Source organism: Takifugu flavidus, chromosome 4, assembly GCF_003711565.1.
Source record: "Takifugu flavidus isolate HTHZ2018 chromosome 4, ASM371156v2, whole genome shotgun sequence".
Taxonomy (NCBI): Eukaryota; Metazoa; Chordata; class Actinopteri; order Tetraodontiformes; family Tetraodontidae; genus Takifugu; species Takifugu flavidus.
In genome coordinates, this window is record NC_079523.1 from 14,003,575 (window position 1) to 14,022,573 (window position 18,999).

The 18,999-nt window shown below is 49.5% G+C and overlaps 3 protein-coding genes across 8 annotated transcripts; 1 reads left to right on the plus strand and 2 right to left on the minus strand.

The window, feature by feature from the left end:
- The first annotated feature begins 16 nt into the window (after positions 1–16).
- ccdc66 (coiled-coil domain containing 66) lies at positions 17–6,902 on the plus strand. Of its 6 annotated transcripts, none has more exons than XM_057030631.1 (22): positions 17–545; positions 854–912; positions 1,056–1,078; positions 1,245–1,511; positions 1,602–1,794; positions 2,642–2,780; positions 2,862–2,956; positions 3,061–3,116; positions 3,265–3,279; positions 3,363–3,428; positions 3,647–3,781; positions 3,856–4,088; positions 4,160–4,244; positions 4,305–4,460; positions 4,529–4,634; positions 4,717–4,791; positions 4,938–5,133; positions 5,215–5,431; positions 5,546–5,598; positions 5,730–5,905; positions 6,040–6,146; positions 6,340–6,902. In XM_057030631.1, exons 1-22 carry the CDS (start codon positions 535–537, stop codon positions 6,415–6,417), a joined length of 2,541 nt encoding a protein of 846 aa, XP_056886611.1. In that variant the 5' UTR covers positions 17–534; the 3' UTR covers positions 6,418–6,902. The 6 variants fall into 6 exon arrangements, with proteins under 6 accessions (XP_056886611.1, XP_056886615.1, XP_056886614.1 ...); XM_057030635.1 differs by having other exon boundaries at positions 4,965–5,133; XM_057030636.1 differs by having other exon boundaries at positions 170–545; positions 4,965–5,133; positions 5,230–5,431.
- Positions 6,903–8,751: 1,849 nt separating this feature from the next.
- Positions 8,752–10,982, minus strand: c1qb (complement component 1, q subcomponent, B chain). Its single transcript, XM_057030657.1, has 5 exons — positions 10,822–10,982; positions 10,492–10,651; positions 9,630–9,861; positions 9,409–9,526; positions 8,752–9,074 (listed from the first exon to the last, which is right to left on the minus strand). The coding sequence occupies exons 1-5, from the start codon at positions 10,822–10,824 to the stop codon at positions 8,868–8,870; spliced, it is 720 nt and encodes a 239-aa protein (XP_056886637.1). The 5' UTR covers positions 10,825–10,982; the 3' UTR covers positions 8,752–8,867.
- Positions 10,983–12,298: 1,316 nt separating this feature from the next.
- Positions 12,299–15,203, minus strand: LOC130524633 (complement C1q subcomponent subunit C-like). Its single transcript, XM_057030915.1, has 7 exons — positions 15,061–15,203; positions 14,677–14,789; positions 14,533–14,595; positions 14,160–14,313; positions 13,928–14,068; positions 12,721–12,847; positions 12,299–12,626 (listed from the first exon to the last, which is right to left on the minus strand). The coding sequence occupies exons 2-7, from the start codon at positions 14,777–14,779 to the stop codon at positions 12,489–12,491; spliced, it is 726 nt and encodes a 241-aa protein (XP_056886895.1). The 5' UTR covers positions 14,780–14,789; positions 15,061–15,203; the 3' UTR covers positions 12,299–12,488.
- Positions 15,204–18,999: the final 3,796 nt, after the last annotated feature.

Here is an 18,999-nt window from a genome sequence, read left to right on the forward strand (position 1 = left end):
AAACAAAACAAATTAACCAACAAAATGTCCACCTGCGGATGATACGTATGACACGTAAACGATACATCTGCATTATGACTGAGAATCTACATTAAAACCTTTACCTCTTTATGTCCGGATCGAAGATGAAAATTGTGTATCTATATTACTGCCACATTACTCGGTCAAAAATTGCAAAACGCTGAGGTATGTGTTTGGTTTAAAATGTCTGTATTTCCCTAAGTTTACAAACTAAAGGCGTATCTAAACTCAAAGCCAAAATGTACTACAAATTTATAGTCCATTAAATGCAACACATTCTTGAAATAAAGCCACGTGATTGGCTGTTGATATTGTGGGTCGGCCAATGAGGAAAGGCGTTATTGGTCGTCGTCAGCAACCAACGCAACACAGCGAAATAAATAGGAAGTGTCGTGACTGGCGCCGCGGTCATTCAAGAAGTTGACCAAATGTTGGATTTAAGTCGATGATTGTCGGTGTGCGTAATTGTTGAAGGACCCATTTACCATTTAAAAGCATCTTTTCATAGCTAACATGAATCTCGGGTGAGTTTTCCCTCCCAAGCTAATATTGCTAGCAAAGCATCTTCATTGGAATAACGCGACGAGTGTCAAAGTGGTAGTTTTATAACCTGAAAAATCGGTGTACTAAATGAATAAACGATTTTCACAAAGCATAATAAGTTCAAGTTGTCACTGCACCGCTTGTGACTTCAGGTTTAGCAGGGAATGATCATCGCCACAAGAATCTGATCATCTGGACTTCAGAAGGAATTTTGTTAAAAACCCATAATAAAATCAATCTAACATACTTCTGTGATTTGTTTTGTGCCTTTTTTCCCTTCTGCACACAGAGATGGCCTGTTGTTTGAACTAGAAAATGGAAAACCAAAGGTGATTTTGCTTAGCACAGGTGAGTAAAACTACTAATTTCTTACTCTTTTCTCAAGAAATTAAGGATTTCTCCAGTTATCGAGACCTCGGTTGCTGCACAAACTTGTGTCCGAGTCAGTTTGTCATTATATGCCAAGTAAATATGTTTTTCTTTGTGTACAGGTGTGGAAAAGAATGCCAGAAAGGTAGATTGTACAACGAAACCTCACATTATTACACACTAATGTATTTGTAATCAATGTAATTCTGCGTTTGCTTGACAATGCCAAAATTCTGCAGCATATGAGTATATCTAATTAGTCCTTAATATTTCGCTGTGTCCGCTGCCTTGATCCCACCCGACCCTGGAAGCTGTCGAGCCGACCCCGACCAGCTAACGTCCTGAGCACCAGACAGCCAAGCTGTGTGGAAAAGGTGCAAGGAGAGGAGTTTTCAGCTCAGCCGCAGTCGAGAAGGTACCGAGAAGTCAAGAGCAAGACGGGAGGAGTGGCCGCCTCCTCCGCCTCCTCCGCCTTCTCCTCCACCGCCGCCACCGCCACCGCAAGGAGGAGCACCGCCATGACATTAACCAAACCTCAGGAACAAGCCAAAGAAGGATGGGAGAGAATCCTTTCAAATGTACAAATGAATCCAGCATCACAGAATCCCGCCTGTCTTCAGTTATTATGAGTGCTAACATTTATTATTTGGGTCTTTTCCCCCCCAAAGGGACGTTCAGATGGACACAACCACAGGGAGAAAACAGGCCATCTGCAGAAGGGTGAGACGGTAGCTGATGCTACGATGGGTGTACTGGACTCACTGGCGCTCAAGGATCTGACCGCTGAGCAGCTCCAGCACCTTCTCAATATCGTGGAGACGACCTGCTGCCAAGGCCCTTCAGAGAGCCACCACACCAGGGGTAAGAGCCCTAATGGGCATTGTTGGATTTTGGTGGGCACAGTCCTGACTGAGGCGTCCAGGCATCTCAGCTGACTCCTCTTGATGTGGAGGAGCTGACCTGGAGGGAGGAAGACGCCCTGAGGCACGCTCGGTGGCAAACCACCCCCGGTACATCCCGAAGGTCCCGTCCTGAAGGAACCAGCAAAGCCACATCATCTGCGAAAAGCAGAGATGAAATCCAGAGGCTCCCAAACCGGAACCCCTCCAGTTCCTGGCTGTGCCTAGAAAGTCTGTCCATAAAAATGCTGAAGCGTGGTGACACCGAGAACAGGCCTGACCTACTGCCGGACCAAGCTCCGGCTCCAGTCGGATGAAGACTGAGCTGCCTTGGACCCCACACTCATGGAGCCCCTCCCCTAGGAGTTATTGAATGCCCTCTCCAAGTCCACACAGGTGGACTGGTTGGACAACCGTCCACGAACCCTCAAGCACCCTGTAGAGGGCCGAGAGGTGGTCCAGGACGGCCAGGAAGGAACCTGCATCGTTCCTCCTGAATCTGAGGGTCTGCCAGTCCAGAGGCGCTGTCCTTGACCGCCACATGAGGGCCCAGAGGTGTTCCAGCCAAGACGGCCCAGAGACTCGAGGTGCTCCGGGTGGACCTCTGCCCCCCTGTACCTGGCCACCGAGGAGCTTCTGGGTTACCGCGGTGACTTCAGCTTGAGCGATGAATGACGTTCACGTGCCTTTTGTCCAGATCTGCTCTCACCATCAGTCAAAATGCAAAAATATTTAGGTTTATTCAGGAAAGTTTGAAGATATTTGTGAGGTTTTACTGGCCTTTGAGAGCATTTCTCTCTTCCTGGCAGGAAACCAAACAGACTCGGGATGCGTTTCCCCTGTGACTGATGGAGGAGGAGTGGAGAGAAGGTTGGACCAAGATGGGGAGGAGGGAGAATTAACGGATGGGTGCCACGCCACCGTGAGCTCACTGGGCCAAAACAGAAGGTGAGGGGGCCCCTCTTCAAGAAAAGGCCCAAACTTTGCCGTCAGGATTATTGAGAGTCTCTCGCTGTTGGTCTCCATTAGTCTGCCTGGGGGGCTGTTCGGCTGGTTGGACGAGCGACCTTCTGCGAGCAGAGCGGCCATCAGCAGTAAAAAGGCCCAGTGGAGGAGGGAACTAGGTGCGTAACCGTGGGAGATCCTCCTATCCACCATCTTCTTCTGATTAGAAATGACCAAATGAGCAGCGGTGAAACTGTTTTTTCCTCTGTGTCCTATTTTATAGATGAGCAAGTAGCTCAGAAGCAGCAGACCCACTGGTCCGCACCTCTCAGAGCCCAGGTATTACAATACAGGGATTATAATATTTACTGCCTTCCTTTGATTCCTTCTTTTTAAAGAACTCCTCACACACGGGATTATCTCATTTATATGATGTTGCACAAAATTCATTTGGCAATCTTTTTCTATTTTTCTCCTTACCGCTCAGCATCCAGGGCCACACGTAAGTAGTGTGTGATTTCTGGAATCCAGACAGCAGGACGGGATCCTTTACAGTGTTTTTGCTTGGTGATGTGTGTGTTCCAGGCCGAGGAAGAGTGTGTGTCACATAAAGAACAGCCCGCTGCCCTCAGGTCAAACCTCAGACTCGGGGTAAGTCTGACATCGCTCTCCCCATTTCTGGAGTGAACAGTGACACTTAAACATAAATAACAACAAGTGCGCAGGTCAGATTCATACGGCCAGCAGCCGGAAATGTTCCTATTTTATCCCCAAATCCTCACTGATCCCATTAGGCCGCCGTTGGCCACCCAGAAAGCGCACGTTGATGAACGGTTTTATGCTGCTGTATGACACAATGTTGGCTGCAGGTGATCACTCCCATTGAGGAGGCGCTGAGCTTCAAGAGGAGGGAGGAGCAAAAGAGACGCTGGCTGGAGGAGCTGGATAAGCAGAGGGAGGAGACCACAGAGCGCAGGAGGCGGGAGAAGCAGCTCCAGAGTCAGGTAGCATCAGATCGGCTCCTCCGGCGTGCTGTCAGCAGTCTTGGCTCTGATGAACGTTCTCCGTGCGCCTTCAGCCCGAGGACCACGAGCTCTGGGCCTCGCACTTCGACTCCCTGCAGAGGAAGCCCCCCGTCCCAGTCCTGCTTCCCATAGCTCCCACTCCGGCCCCATTGCAAGGCGTGGAGCAGCGGGAGTGGGAGGCCACATCCAGGCTGTCTCTCCTCTCCGAGGCCATGAGCACGTGCGGAGGAGAGAGTGTGAGAGTGGCCGCTGTGGACACAACCAGCGGGAACCCAGCCAGAACCAGGTACCATAGGTGGGGGGGGTCCATCAAATAGGTCTTCCTATAGATAAAGCTCTGCTTCCTGTTGTGTCCAGCTATCTGAGGAGCATGACTGCCCTTCTGGACCCGGCGCAGCTGGAAGAAAGAGAGAGGAGGCGGATGAAGCAGGCGGAGCAGCAGGTGAGCCGAAACACTCTGGAACTCAAATAGGTTCCGGCCATCTCACCCCCTGTCTCTCAGCGAGCCATCGAGGCCCAGGTCGAGGAAAAGCGGCGCCACAGGGAGCGCGAAGAGGCGATGAAGAGGAAGGAGGAGGAGGAGGAAGAGAGGAGACTGTCCCTGGAGCGAGAGATGTTGGAGAAACGATATGAGCTGGACAGGCTGAAGGAGAGACAGGTATAGGAGACACTATATATACTGTATAGTTCTGGGTGGCCCTCCTGTCACTGACCAGCTTCCTCCAGGCCCACCGCAGTCAGCCAGAGGTGCAGCCCAGCGAGGGCCGCGGCGAGGAGACGGTCGGGAGGACGCCAGATCCAGACGGGGAGCTCTGCTCCTGCAGAATCTCAGGTTAGAGCCTGAAAAGCCTGCGGGGAATAGACCTGCTGACGCACACCGTGAGACGGACGCAGCATTCATGTGCTCTCATCAGCTTGCAGGGACGCCGACGGGCCGGAGAAGGTCAGAAGCTCGGCTCGCACCTACAGAGACACGGCTGTGCAGACGGGTAGGTTCTGCCCTCCAGGAGGAGGAGCTCACCCAGATACGCCTCCTGCGCTACGGACAGGAATCGAGATTGTCAACACTTAGCCAACGTTCCCATAAGGACCTGTCCTCTGTCTCTCTCTGTCTCTCTCTCTGTCTGTCCATTAGAAGCAACTGTCCGTCTCCCTCTCACAGGAGACGGTGTCCCTGCTCCTGCTCCTGCTCCTGCTAATAGGAAGAACCAAACGGGGAGAAGGGGCAAAGAGAACATTTGTCTCCAAGGAGAGGGAGCAGACCCATACGAGCCCTTTGCTAGGACGGAGCAGAGGAAAGAAGCAAGGAGACCAGAGTGGAACACGCACAGGTAAGTCTTAAAACCAGCGCTGCAAATGCAGCGTGTTTATCCCACGCCACCTTTCCAGCTTCAGCCCTGGTCTGATTCCAGACCTTGTCCCTCCAGGCCCAGCCAGCAGTTTGTTCCTGCATCGGAGCGCTACGCAGCTTCAGCGCAGAAAAACCGGCAAGAGAGGCGTCTGAAGAGGCAGGCCGAGCTCCTGGCCCTGCAGGGGAGGTCCTGTCCCTCCAGGAGCGGCTGCACCCCTTATCAGGAGCCTCAGCCCTGCCCCACCAGCAGACAGGGCAGAAGCAGCCCCACCAGGAAGGTAACGGATCGCTGGGATCGCTGGGATCGCTGGGATCGCTGGGATCGCTGGGATCGCTGGGATGGGCTCGCCGTCTCACCCTGGCGTTGCTTCCTGTTCCCCATGTTTCCACAGGGGGACGCTGCTTCCAGAGAACACAGCAGCACTGCAGACGCCCACGGAACAAGGTGAGCAGCTCCGTCTCGCTCTTTGTCGCATCGTGGAGTTTCCCATGATGCTTTGTGCACCGGTTCTGAAAAGAGCTGAGCAGGAAGCAACCCTTCCACACACCGTCGTCCCGTTCTCTTGTGTCCATCAGGAGTCGCGCTCCAGCCGTCCCTGTTGGGACACACAGGCATCAGAGTCGGCAGGACCCACCTCCTGCAACGCCCCCCGTTCCTGGTGTAGGCTTCATCCCTTACGTCCGGACTCACGAAGTCTTCAACCTGGATCCACTGGAGCCCGACGACATTCCCCCACCTCGCGCCCAAGCCGGTTGGATACACCCCTTCATATTCAATCCATTAGAATGGGGGGGGGGGGTTCCTCGGTCTCCCCTGGACCAGGAGCATGTGTCAGGTTGCTGTCGTTGCCTCATGTAAAGCTAACCTGTGTGTCCTCCTCCTCAGAGGCCACTCCTGCCCCCTCCCATCGGGATCCACCCCTCCTGCCTGAGCTGATCCATGGTGCACACAATCACCAGGAAACCCTGAGGAGTCTGGCGCAGCTGCGGCGGGTAACACACACACACACACACACTCTGCAACAGACACACACCGCATTAAACCTCTAGGCCCATTAGGCCGTGCTAGTCATGTGACCATTGTTGTGACGCTGTGTGTTTTGGGCCAACAGTGAGGGAGGGGGTTTGAGGGCAGGTGCAGCTGGGGCCTACATATCCAAAGGTGTGTGTTTGTGTGTTTCTGCAGGGTTTATTACAGAAGCAGAGGGAGTTGGAGAGGGATCTGAGTCCTGTTCTGAAGCACTTTGAAAACAAGCCTCGATGACCCCACCGGTCACCAGTGCAGCACTCCCCAGCCATCCTGGACAGTGGTGCACAGAAGTGCGTCAGAGTTTATCCGTCATCCCCCTCTCAAGGCTGCGTTGGCAGAGTTAGGAAGTATCGTCTCCCTCTGCTGGCTGTCTGGAGGAGTGCAGGGGCGAAGTCCTTCAGTGGCTTCACTTCTAAAGTTCTAAAGAAGACTGCAAACAATAGAAAACAATATCATGATATTGTCAGCTAAAAAGGGAGCAGGTCAGGTTTTTGGTTAGAGTCGTGAATTGAAATGTGCTGGTCTGGGTGTCTTCATTATAGCTAACATTGTTCTTGATTAGGCCAGTAATGGTGTAACATGAGTTGCTGGTTCAACCCCAGGTTCCGTATCAGCACTTTTGTTGTTGGTTTTTACATAATGAGCCTTAGTGAGCAGGTAATGACTTAGTATGTGGGGATTTTAATTGGTTCTGTTGTAATAAATGTAACGCGATCAGTTCCTGCTGCACTGTTTTCATTGGCTCGATCATGAGGACTATTGAATATATGAATATTGGCGCCCCTCAGGGGAGCTAAAAGAAGGTTCCCAAAAAGAAGAAATGGGAGTGAGGCAAAAAGAATTCAGCAAGAGTCAGCAATTTATTGCAAACCTGCTAACTGTTCATCAGCTGATCACAAGATTAGGACCACCGCCTTTAAAAGCTCCAATCTGTCGGGTATCCACACGGCCATGGCCTCCTGAGGGCCAAGGCACCATGACCGTGGTCAGATGGTGGCGCTGCGTCAGCAAGGCCGCCCTTTGCTGTTCTGCCCTGGGAGCTGGATTGTGGTTGCCTACGGCTTGTTGTGCCATGAACAGTCATAGAGACAAGACTTTGGCTGCTGTATCACATGTGGAAGGGTCACTGGGGGGCAAGAAGGCCGATTCTGTTGATTGTAGCTGCTGCTTTTCTGTGTTGCTGTGGTCTGAATTTGTTTAGTATCACTATTGTGTGCTGTTATCCCAAAGTAGCAATGGACAAAGGTATGAATACACGTGTTTGTGGGTCCATAGGAGCGTATGTATGTGTGTGTATATGTATTCTTAATATCCATCATGCTACAGGATGGGTTGGCTGGGCCCATCCCAAACCAGCAGTTTCTAACTCTGGGGTTCTGCCAGTTCATTTAGAACCAAAAAATGCTCTCTGATAAGTCTGAAAAACCAACACAAGTCCGGTTGAGTTGTCTTAAGCTTCTCTTATGTCGAAAATTCTATTAATGACTCCTGACGGGCCGGCGAAGGTACCAAATGTGTCCAGCCTGCCGTCTTGCGATGGTAGTGACGTCATAAGGACAGTTTTGTCCGGCGACTCCATATGGACAGACTGACTGACAATTGGTTCATATCCGGATTCTGGATATTTATTCACTACTCACCACACGGGGGACGTGGACTGAGTGAGCGACGTAGTGCACTGAATTTAAAATGATCGTTCGGACACTACGGCGCAAGTAAAATGACGTCATGGTGTCGCATAATAATTACGAACCGGTCGCCGGGAAAAGTGGCCAGGTCCATTTAATTGTTTTAACCCATCCGAAATACATTCAGCGGTCCTTTTTGGAAATGCGATATTTACGCTAGAATTAACTTTATATAGTAAGATAAAATATCAATGTCAATAATAAAATAATAATAATTACTTATTACCTAAAATAATTAGTGTCCTTTGACATTTTCAAGCCAAGACGTGATGGTACATTCCCAAGTCATATTCCGCTGTCGTGAAAACATTTAATAAAGCAAATTTTCTTCAAAAATGGATCAAAGCTACTTTTCATCTTTGTAAATATTCTTTTACCGAGATTCTGTCGCCTGGTGAGGAACAGACGATTCCGAAGAACAATTTTAAGTGGGGGGCGGGGGGATCGGTGAAGATTGATTGATTTGTTTTTTTTTTTACACATTTATGTTGTAATCTTTTAAGATGATCATATTGGACCCCTACTGAAAACAACTGTAAACTACACATTGATTTCTTATTTCCCCAAAATTTCATATAATATATCAAACCGCACAGTGGAAATGACCTTCAAGTCACGAGATACCGTAAAGGCTGATGGGATACATCCGAGTTAGGGTGCATCGGTTGTGCACTACTTTTCGCAGTGCATTGTGGGATACATTGAGTGCACTCCATAGGGTACAGCGATGCTCACTGAGAATTCGGACACTATTTCAAAATGGCGTCCACACTATTGAGCGCACTATGTAGGGTACAGGGGCGAGAGTTTTAGGTGGAAGTCACAACCCGGTTAGTTAAACTGGTTACGTGGTCAAACCCACTAAAGGATAAACACGTGGTCAAGTTGATTGTTTTTTATTAATACTGATCTCATGTTAGCGAGGAAAATGTGGGAAATGCAACACAGACGGCGTCCATCTGTAATCTTCATCCGTCCTGTTGTGGGTCGGGTTCTTCAGAAGGTGGGGAAGATCAGGAACCCGTTGAAGATGTTGGCGCTGCTCTGGGTGGTGACGATAGTGTTGTGCTGGACCGGTACCAGGGAGACCGTGTCTCCAAGCTCCAGCTCAAGGACGGCTGAGCCGGATGTAATCAGGAAGCCTTCAGACGTGTCGCACATAGACATGTGCGTCTCCTCGCCCTTCATCAGCCTCAAACACACCTGAGAACAAGTGAAGAGCAGGAAGAGCCACAGCCGTCAGGTCACATTAATAACAGCATTTAAGAAGAGGAAGAGGAAATGTCAGTCGTTCACAAAAGCCGCCGCCAGATTTCTTTTTCCTTTTTTAGCTAATTTTGTACAATTCATTTCAGTTCTCGACAGAGATGGAAAAGAATTCTCAGCTTCATGAAAGGAGCCTAAAAACTTCAAAGCAAATCTGAAACGTCCAGTCATGCTGGAGGATATCTGCACACGTCCTGTTTGATGGGGTTCAGCAAGTCTGATTCGCTGTGTTTGAATGCAACCAGGGTTTGAAGCTCAGTCGCTAACTCACTCGGCGATTTGCAGAAATGTGGTAACTGAAGAAATAGATGCCTTTGATGTCACACGTGAATACGCCATTTGTCAGCGTTTTCCCTTTAAACCGTTGATCCAAGTTGGGCAGGATCTCCCTGTAAGTGAAGCAGAGAGAGGATGAAGCGTATTTAGGCCCCATGGCGTTCTTCCAGTCAGTAACTGGTGCTGATGGGACAGAACGTGAGCCTCTGCACTGACCCACTAAAGACCAGAGGACTGTTGAGCTCTGCTGCCTGATAGAGAGTCCATTTGTAGCAAAAGAAGGAGGTCTGCTGGTTGGAAGGGCTCAACGGCTGCCCCTTCTCCCCCGGCTGCCCCGGTTCACCTGGAGGCCCCTGAAGACCACGGTCACCCTTCAGGCCCGGTCGTCCACTGAGGCCCATGAGCCCCGGTGTTCCCTTCTGGCCTCGGATGGGAAGACCTGGCTCCCCTGTTGGCAGGAGCAAACCTTTTCTTACACACTGTGCACACTGGAATATACGAGGTGTTAGCATGGAATTAGACCAGGGGTGGGCAAACATTTTGATTCGTGGGCCACAATGGGTTCTAACATTTGACAAAGGGGCCGGATCAGGAGCAGATGGATGGATGGAGTGCTTTGGTAACCTCACCTCATTGGAGAAAAAATACACATCTTGGGATATGGAGAAAACATGTGCTTTAATTTCAAATGAAAATGAAGAGAAGCATTACAACAAAATATCTGACTTTGGAATGAGTCTTAAAACACTTAAAATCAAATGAATAAAATGTGCCTTTTTAAAACAAATGAATAACCATTTCTATTTTAAAGCACTGAAAGTTCTGTTATCCTTCAGGATATCACCATCACTCTCCTCCTGACTGTCTTTTTTCTAGTGGGAAAACACCAGAATTGCAGTGAAAATTTAACATTAACAAGGTTTATTCATTTAATTTTTCAAGTTTGGTGGGCCGGATTAAAACGTTTAACGGGCCGCGTGTGGCCCCCGGGCCGTAGTTTGCCCATGCCTGAATTAGACACAGAAATGATCACAGTTTTAATTGCAGCAAGCTCGGTGGGAGTTCATTATCAGCTCACCTGGGTCTCCTTCCTCCCCCTTCAAACCGTCTCTTCCATGTTGCCCGTGGGTTCCGGGAATGCCAGGAACTCCCGGGATCCCACAGTGCTGCGTAGCAACTGGCCCGACACAGGCGTAGAGGAGCGATGCTGCTGTGAGGACGTTCAGCCCCCGGGCGGCCTGAGCGAGCGCACAGAGACGCTAAGGCTTCAGCATCAGAGGAGAACTTAGCAACAACATCAACGTCAACGCGACGGAGCACGGAACGTTCATCGTTCCATCAGAGAAACCACAAAAACAACATCCCATTTGTCTCTTTTGTGTAAACTGATGTTCCCCCCTGATCTCACCATGTTGAAGAAGGTGGAGCGCGCTCTTCCTCCGTGGACGGTGAAGCCGACGAAGAGATATTCGACTGTCCTGTTTCGGCGCCAGCGGCGACAGAGACAAAGCAGGAAGTGAAACCTTCACTGGGTGCCTCACAAAACCGACCGTTGGAGGGGAAAGGCCGGAGAATTAATTGGAACGACAAAAATTGATGACCAAGCTTAAGTTACCAAAACAAGAGAAAGTTGTTTCTGTGAACTTCCTCTTCTAGTTTTCCTTCTAAGTGATGATCAAAGTTCCCAGGTCAGGTCCTCATGGGTGAGAGTGTGTGTGTGTGGGTGTGTGGAGGGGTGTGTGTGTGTGCATGTGCATGTGTTGGTCAGGTCCTCATAAGTCAGTGTGTGTGTGTGTGTGTATTGGTCAGGTCCTCATAGGTGAGTGTGTGTGTTGGTCAGGTCCTCATAGGTGAGTGTGTGCGTGTTGGTCAGGTCCTCATAGGTGAGTGTGTGTGTGTTGGTCAGGTCCTCATAGGTGAGTGTTTGTGTGTTGGTCAGGTCCTCATAGGTGAGTGTGTGTGTTGGTCAGGTCCTCATAGGTGAGTGTTGTGTGTTGGTCAGGTCCTCATTGATGAGTGTGTGTGTGTTGGTCAGGTCCTCATAGGTGAGTGTTTGTGTGTTGTCAGGTCCTCATAGGTGAGTGTGTGTGTGTTGGTCAGGTCCTCATTGATGAGTGTGTGTGTGTTGGTCAGGTCCTCATAGGTGAGTGTTTGTGTGTTGGTCAGGTCCTCATAGGTGAGTGTTTGTGTGTTGGTCAGGTCCTCATAGGTGAGTGTGTGTGTGTTGGTCAGGTCCTCATAGGTGAGTGTGTTGTGTTGGTCAGGTCCTCATAGGTGAGTGTTTGTGTGTTGGTCAGGTCCTCATAGGTGAGTGTGTGTGTTGGTCAGGTCCTCATAGGTGAGTGTGTGTGTGTTGGTCAGGTCCTCATAGGTGAGTGTTTGTGTGTTGGTCAGGTCCTCATAGGTGAGTGTGTGTGTTGGTCAGGTCCTCATAGGTGAGTGTGTGTGTGTTGGTCAGGTCCTCATAGGTGAGTGTTTGTGTGTTGGTCAGGTCCTCATTCATGAGTGTGTGTGTGTTGGTCAGGTCCTCATAGGTGAGTGTGTGTGTGTGGTCAGGTCCTCATAGGTGAGTGTGTGTGTGTGTTGGTCAGGTCCTCATAGGTGAGTGTGTGTGTGTTGGTCAGGTCCTCATAGGTGAGTGTTTGTGTGTTGGTCAGGTCCTCATAGGTGAGTGTTTGTGTGTTGGTCAGGTCCTCATAGGTGAGTGTGTGTGTGTTGGTCAGGTCCTCATAGGTGAGTGTGTGTGTGTTGGTCAGGTCCTCATAGGTGAGTGTTGGTGTGTTGATCCTCATAGGTCGGTGTGTGTTTGTTGGTCAGGAAACTAAGAAACATTAAATGGAAATCTGTGGGTTTTTTGAGCAGGACAACACAACAAGTGACAACAGTTTTGTTGAGAAAACAGAGTTTTAATCCAGAAGGTGGTCCTTCTTATTCAGAGAAGGGGCATTTGTTAAAGCATTCGGTCACTAATCCAGCATGACAGGTCCAACACGTGGTGACCTCGTATCTCCCTACCAAACACCAAACACAGGAAGAATCTCTAAACCCGGTAGTTCTGACACAGTTGTTGTTGATTTATTGCGTAGGATGCAGCAGGAAGCCGGAGAAGATGCTGTAACCCGCCGGATTGCCTCTCATGCCTACGTAGGTCTTCGACTCCAGCCAGACCTCCTCGTCCTTGGAGAGGTGAACTGTGAGACCTCCGGAAGTCACCTGAGTCAGTGCGGGTAGAAATCCAATTAGCGGTTGAGATCCTAAACAAATGCCCAAACTTGAGAGGTGGAGGAAACGTGTTTGGCTCGCACACCTGCTTTCTGGTGTTGCGATGGTCACAGAACAAGGAGAGGATGTTCTGGCCCAGGTTCATCTGCACGCACAGCCGATTATCCAGAGATGCATGGAACACGAAGAAGTAGGTTCCTGGCACCCGACACCTGCCGCCCACAACACAACACCTGGAGTCAGAGGCTGGGCACAGCTGCTGTCCACATCTGGGTGGGTGGGGGGGGGGGAGTGGGTGGGGAGTGGGTGGGTGGGGGAGGGGAGTGGGTGGGTGGGTGGGGGAGGTGAGTGAGTGGTGGGTGAGTGGGTGGGTGAGTGGGTGGGTGGTGGGTGGGAGTGGGTGGGTGAGTGGGTGGGTGAGTGGGTGGGTGAGTGGTGGGTGGGTGGTGGGTGGGAGTGGGTGGGTGGGTGGGGAGTGGGTGGGTGGTGGGTGGGGAGTGGGTGGGTGGGGGAGGTGAGTGAGTGGTGGGTGAGTGGGTGGGTGGTGGGTGGGAGTGGGTGGGGAGTGGGTGGGTGAGTGGGTGGGTGAGTGGGTGGGTGGTGGGTGGGGAGTGGTGGGTGGGTGGGTGGGGGAGTGAGTGGTGGGTGGGTGAGTGAGTGGTGGGTGGTGGGTGGGAGTGGGTGGGTGGTGGGTGGGGGAGTGAGTGGTGGGTGAGTGAGTGGGTGGGGGAGTGAGTGGTGGGTGAGTGGGTGGGTGAGTGAGTGGTGGGTGAGTGAGTGCGGGGGTGGGGGAGTGAGTGGTGGGTGAGTGAGTGCGGGGGTGGGGGAGTGAGTGGTGGGTGGGTGAGTGGTGGGTGGGGGAGTGAGTGGTGGGTGGGTGGTGGGTGGGGGAGTGAGTGGTGGGTGAGTGAGTGGTGGGTGGGGGAGTGAGTGGTGGGTGGATGGTGGTTGGGTGGAGGGTTGAGTTTAGTCGTTGTCTGGTCCTGCTCTCCTACCTCCTGGACCCTGTGGCTCACCTGTGGCTCACCTGTGGCTCACCTGTGGCTCACCTGAGTCTAATCCTCCCAGCTTCTATCCTCACCCACCCACTCACCCTTCCACAGTCTTTGTCCCTTTGTGTCTCACGTTTCCGGATCATAGTGTTTGTATTTCTGACCGTCTACCTGAGGACTTGGACTCGTTCGTCTGACTGATTCTGGTACGAACCTGAGAAATTAACATGAGAACCTCCTGAACTGTCTGTGGTTACTTCTTGAGAGGACAGTCTGACCAAACATGGACGGCACGTTCACCTGAATCGTCCCGTCTCAGTGTTGTAATCATTGTTGATGTTGGTGATGACCTTGGTGAAGCGAATGACGCTGGATCTGTCAGGGTATTGGTTGGTTCCCCTGGCAACACTGAAGGCCGACCGCTGTTGGGCACCAACAGTCCTGCAACAACAACACAACAATCATTGAGAATACAAATTCTGTCTTTTGGAAGATTAGATGTTCTCCTTATTCAGATGTCTGACTCTATTACCCTGAATCTCCTGGTTCTCCAGGTAAACCAGGCAGTCCTCGCTCTCCCGCCTGTCCCGGATCCCCACTTTGACCTCGTTTACCAGAGATTCCCGCCATCCCGGGCTCCCCCTTTGCTCCCTTCAAGGGGCCAAGAGCACCATCCAAAGATACTCCTACAAACAGCAGGGACATTAACAACAGGAGGATATTCCTGACAGGAGGACACAAACTCAAACATCTGGAGAGTCCTTAAAAGAATAGATAATCGTGTTTAAGTGAATTTTGGCTGACTGTCATTAATCAAATTCCATTTCAACTTTCATTGAAAAAAACATCCCTTTCCTGGGGTGACAGAGGACATCTGATCACATCCTGTCCCCGTTTGCATCTACCTGGTTGTCCTTTTTCGCCTTTTACTCCATCACGACCATCTCTGCCAGGAAAGCCAGGAAAACCTGAGCATGAGGAGGTAAACAAGGGAAGTAAACACATAAAATGGGACTGTAACACACACACACACACACACACACACACACCTGGCAGCCCTGGTATTCCTCCTGCAGGGCAGGACTCCATAGAAGTCGCTTGGCTGAAGCACAATGAGAGCGCAGCAGCGAGGAGGCAGCAAGGGTGCGTCATGACTGAAGAACTGATCCAAGAGAGGAGAAACAGGTCAGAGGAGGAGAAAATAAGGGACATCTGTTTGTTCTCTCTCTTTCCTACTCAGGGTAAAGACTAGAGACAGTAAGAAACAGTAAGAGGATGAGGAGAAAAAGGGGAATAAATCAAGTGAGAGAGTTTTCCGCTGTGAAATGGAGACATTAGGAAGAGAAAGTAACCAAAAAAAGAGGATGAAACATTGTTTTACCAAGTCTTGATGAGCATGTGAAAGAATGAGGAAAATCGTGACGAAAACTTACCTGAGAGCCCAGATACTCCACAGCCAGGGAACTCGTCAGAACCACTGCTAACCTTCGGCTCCTGCAGCAGCCGGAGGAGGAACTCATGTCAAACCAAGCGAGTCAGCAGTTTTGCCTCCGGAAGAGAGTCACTGTAAATATGGCGGCTGACAATTACGGCGAAAGAGAGACCAGTGTCGGTGTGCTGGGGCCAAATGAGTTTGAGAATTAAAGCTCCATTCTGTAAAAGATTTGATAATCAACAGTCAAAAATAATTATCACAGGTGTGTTATCACTCCAAGTTATTAATTAATCCTAGAACAAAACATGGCTTCAGTTCATTTGAAAGCCTGACTCTTGGCATCACCCATCTGACCTGGAAGATAGAAAAGCCACTTTTGTTTGTAGTTGTATATATCGGCCCCCTGCTGGGCCACATTCAGAGTTCCTGTCTGAGTTCTCTGATTTCTTATCTGACTTGGTCCTTAGAACGGAAAAAGTCATTATCATTGGAGACTTTAATATCCATGTAGACGTTGTAAAATAGACAGCTATCATGTAGCCTGGAAAGACTGTCTATTAGTTTACAAAAAGGCCCTTCGCAAGGCTAGAACAGCTTATTTTTCTTCTTTAATTGAGGAAAATAAGAGCAACCCCAGGTTTCTTTTCAGCACTGTGGCCAAATTAACCAAGAGTCACAGTGTTTTAGATCCACGTATCCCTTCTTCCCTGAGTGGTGAAGACTTCATGAGCTTCTTCACTGATAAAGTTCTAGCTATCAGAGAGAAAGCTAACCAGGCCATCCCAACAACTGGACCATCACCAGATGTGCTGACTGTGGGAACATACAGGTTCTCCAACGAGCCCTTAAACTCCTTCAGCCCTATATATTTTTCTGAGGCCTCTTCGCTAATTCAGAAATCCAAGACCACCACGTGTCTTTTAGATCCCATCCCAACACACCTGTTGAAGGATGTTTTACCATTGATAGGCAGTTCTATCCTGGACCAGATCAGTTGTTCTTTAGTGACAGGTTATGTACCCCGGTCCTACAAGGTGGCAGTGATTAAGCCGTTGCTTAAAAAACCATCACTGGATCCTGATGTCTTAGCAAATTATAGGCCGATATCCAACCTTCCTTTTATCTCTAAAGTTCTAGAGAAGGTGGTGGTGACTCAGTTACTGGAGCACCTGCAGAGGAACAGCCTGTTTGAGATGTTTCAGTCAGGCTTTAGAGCTCATCACAGCACAGAAACAGCACTTCTTAAAGTCACTAATGATCTTCTCATAGCTTCAGATCATGGACTGGTCTCTATGCTGGTTCTGCTGGACCTCAGTGCTGCTTTTGATCCAGTTGATCACAGCATCCTGTTACAGAGACTGGAACATGTGATTGGGATTAAAGGGACAGCACTAGACTGGTTTAGATCATACTTATCTGATAGATACCAGTTTGCTCATGTCCATGGTGTTCCCTCCTCATACAGTAGGGTTAGCCATGGGGTTCCTCAAGGTTCTGGACTCGGACCAATCCTCTTCACATTGTACATGCTTCCCTTAGGGAACATTATTCGGCAGCATGGGATAAATGTTCATTGTTATGCTGATGACACTCAGCTCTATTTATCCATGAAACCAGAGGAGACAGAGAAGTTAGTGAAGCTTCAGACCTGTCTTAAAGACATAAAGTCCTGGATGTCTTCAAATTTCCTCCTCCTTAACTCAGGAAAAACTGAGGTCATGGTGTTTGGTCCTGAACCTCTCAGAGATAGATTAGATCACATGATCACTCTAGATGGTATCTCATTAACATCTAGTCTCTCTGTGAGGAATCTAGGAGTAACTTTTGATCAAAATCTCTCCTTCAACTCACACATTAAATTAGTCTCTAGAAGTGCCTTTTTTCACCTGAGGAACATCACAAGGATTAGAAAACTACTAGAGAGGAGTGCATCATTATGGACACACTGACAACCAGCAGTGTTTGTTTTTTTTTATCAACATTTAGAATCCTCTTGGCTAAAGATGATCTCTTCTATTTACTTGGACACCAGTAACAAGCTGAACGTCCAGCGTCGGCAAACAAGTTAAACCAGTTCAAACCCTCTGGTTTGATGGAGAGAAAACTCTGAACAATGACCTGGGCTGATGTTTTGATGGTACTAATGTGTCAGCAAGTATTGAAATTCATAGGAAATGAGAAGTGCTCCCTGTTCTGGGGTCACCACATCCACCACTTTTCATTGCCTCCTCTCCTCTTCTGAGAAAAAACATTCAGATATTATAGTGAAAAGAGGAAGGCAGGAATAAAAATGAGGAACAGAGTGCAATATCTAAAGCTGGGTGGAATGGACAGAAGTTATTGGTTTCTCAGCATATTTGAAGTCAGATGTTTTGAATATGGACAGTACAAAAGAAGAAGTCCAGATCTGGATTCTGCTTGAGGTGGATAAGGGATGGATGGGTGGATGGATGGATGATGGATGGATGGATGGATGGATGGAGGATGGATGGATGGGTGGATGGATGGATGATGGATGGATGGATGGATGGGTGGATGGATGGATGATGGATGGATCGATGGGTGGATGGATGGATGGATGGATGGGTGGATGGATGGATGGGTGGATGGATGGATGATGGATGGATCAATGGGTGGATGGGTGGATGGGTGGATGGATGGATGGATGGATGATGGGTGGATGGATGGATGGATGGATGATGATGGATGGATGAGGGATGGATGATGGATGGGTGGATGGATGGATGGATGGGTGGATGAGGGATGGATGGATGGATGATGGATGGATTAGATTAGATTAGATTAGATTAGATTAGATTAGATTAGATTCAACTTTATTGTTATTGCACATGTACAGGTACAGAGCAACAAAATGCAGTTTAGCATCTAACCAGAAGTGCAAAAGAAGCAGCAAGTGAGGATAATAACTTAATAAATACAGTATGGCGGTTATTTTACAATCGTTTACCGGGTTGTGCTATAAACATATTTTACAGATGGTGTTTACATTAAATGCCTTGGACTATAAGTGCAGGAGCTATTTAGCTATTTACATAAGATAGAGGAGATGTGCAAATCATAAATTACGTGTATACAGATGATAAAGTGCATGAGTGCGCAGGACAGGTTTAAACAGTAGCTACGTTGGTTACTAAGCTAGTGAGTTGTTGTGTAAACTGCTGTAGTGTAGTGAGGTGTGGAGTGTGTAAGGGTCAGCAGGAGTTCAGCAGGGACACCGCTCTGGGGAAGAAGCTGTTCCTCAGTCTACTGGTCCGAGTCCTGAGGGTTCTGTAGCGCCTCCCAGAGGGCAGGAGGGAGAATAGTCTGTGGGCGGGGTGGGAGGAGTCCTTGAGTATGCTGCGTGCTCGATGCAGGCAGCGCCTCCTCTGGACATCTCCGATGGCAGGGAGAGTAGTCCTTGTGATGCGCTGGGCAGTTTTCACCACCCTCTGCAAGGCCTTGTGCTCGGCGATAGTGCAGCTTCCATACCAGACTGACACGCAGTTGGTCAGGATGCTTTCTATCGCACAGCGATAGAAGTTCACCAGGACAGCCGAGGATAGCTGGTTCTTCCTCAGTGTCCTCAGGAAGAAGAGGCGCTGGTGAGCCTTCTTGATGATGCTGGAGGTGTTTGTGGTCCAGGACAGGTCCTCTGAGATGTGGGTCCCCAGGAACTTGAAGCTGGAGACACGCTCGACGGCCATCCCGTTGATGTGGATGGGGTCCTGTGTGCCTCCTCTTGCCTTCCTGAAGTCCACGATGAGCTCCTTGGTCTTGCTGGTGTTGAGGACCAAGTTATTGTTGGCGCACCATGTGGTCAGGCGCTCTACCTCCTCTCTGTAGGATGGATGATGGGTGGATGAGGGATGGATGGATGGATGGATGATGGATGGATGGATGATGGATGGATGGATGGATGATGGATGGATGGATGGAT

Bases quoted from the DNA above. Each gene is read 5' to 3' on its own strand.
- ccdc66 (XM_057030631.1), top strand. The intron at 3,782-3,855 runs GTAGCATCAGAT...GTGCGCCTTCAG, and splicing joins AGAAGCAGCTCCAGAGTCAG to CCCGAGGACCACGAGCTCTG. The intron at 5,599-5,729 runs GTGAGCAGCTCC...TGTGTCCATCAG, and splicing joins GCAGACGCCCACGGAACAAG to GAGTCGCGCTCCAGCCGTCC.
- c1qb (XM_057030657.1), bottom strand. The intron at 9,862-10,491 runs GTGAGCTGATAA...TCCTGCCAACAG, and splicing joins GGGGGAGGAAGGAGACCCAG to GGGAGCCAGGTCTTCCCATC. The intron at 9,527-9,629 runs GTCAGTGCAGAG...CTTCACTTACAG, and splicing joins AGTCCTCTGGTCTTTAGTGG to GGAGATCCTGCCCAACTTGG.
- LOC130524633 (XM_057030915.1), bottom strand. From the start codon at position 14,779: ATGACGCACCCTTGCTGCCTCCTCGCTGCTGCGCTCTCATTGTGCTTC. The intron at 14,069-14,159 runs GTAATAGAGTCA...TTGTTGTTGCAG, and splicing joins GGAGAACCAGGAGATTCAGG to GACTGTTGGTGCCCAACAGC. The intron at 12,627-12,720 runs GTGTGCGAGCCA...GCACTGACTCAG, and splicing joins ATCGCAACACCAGAAAGCAG to GTGACTTCCGGAGGTCTCAC.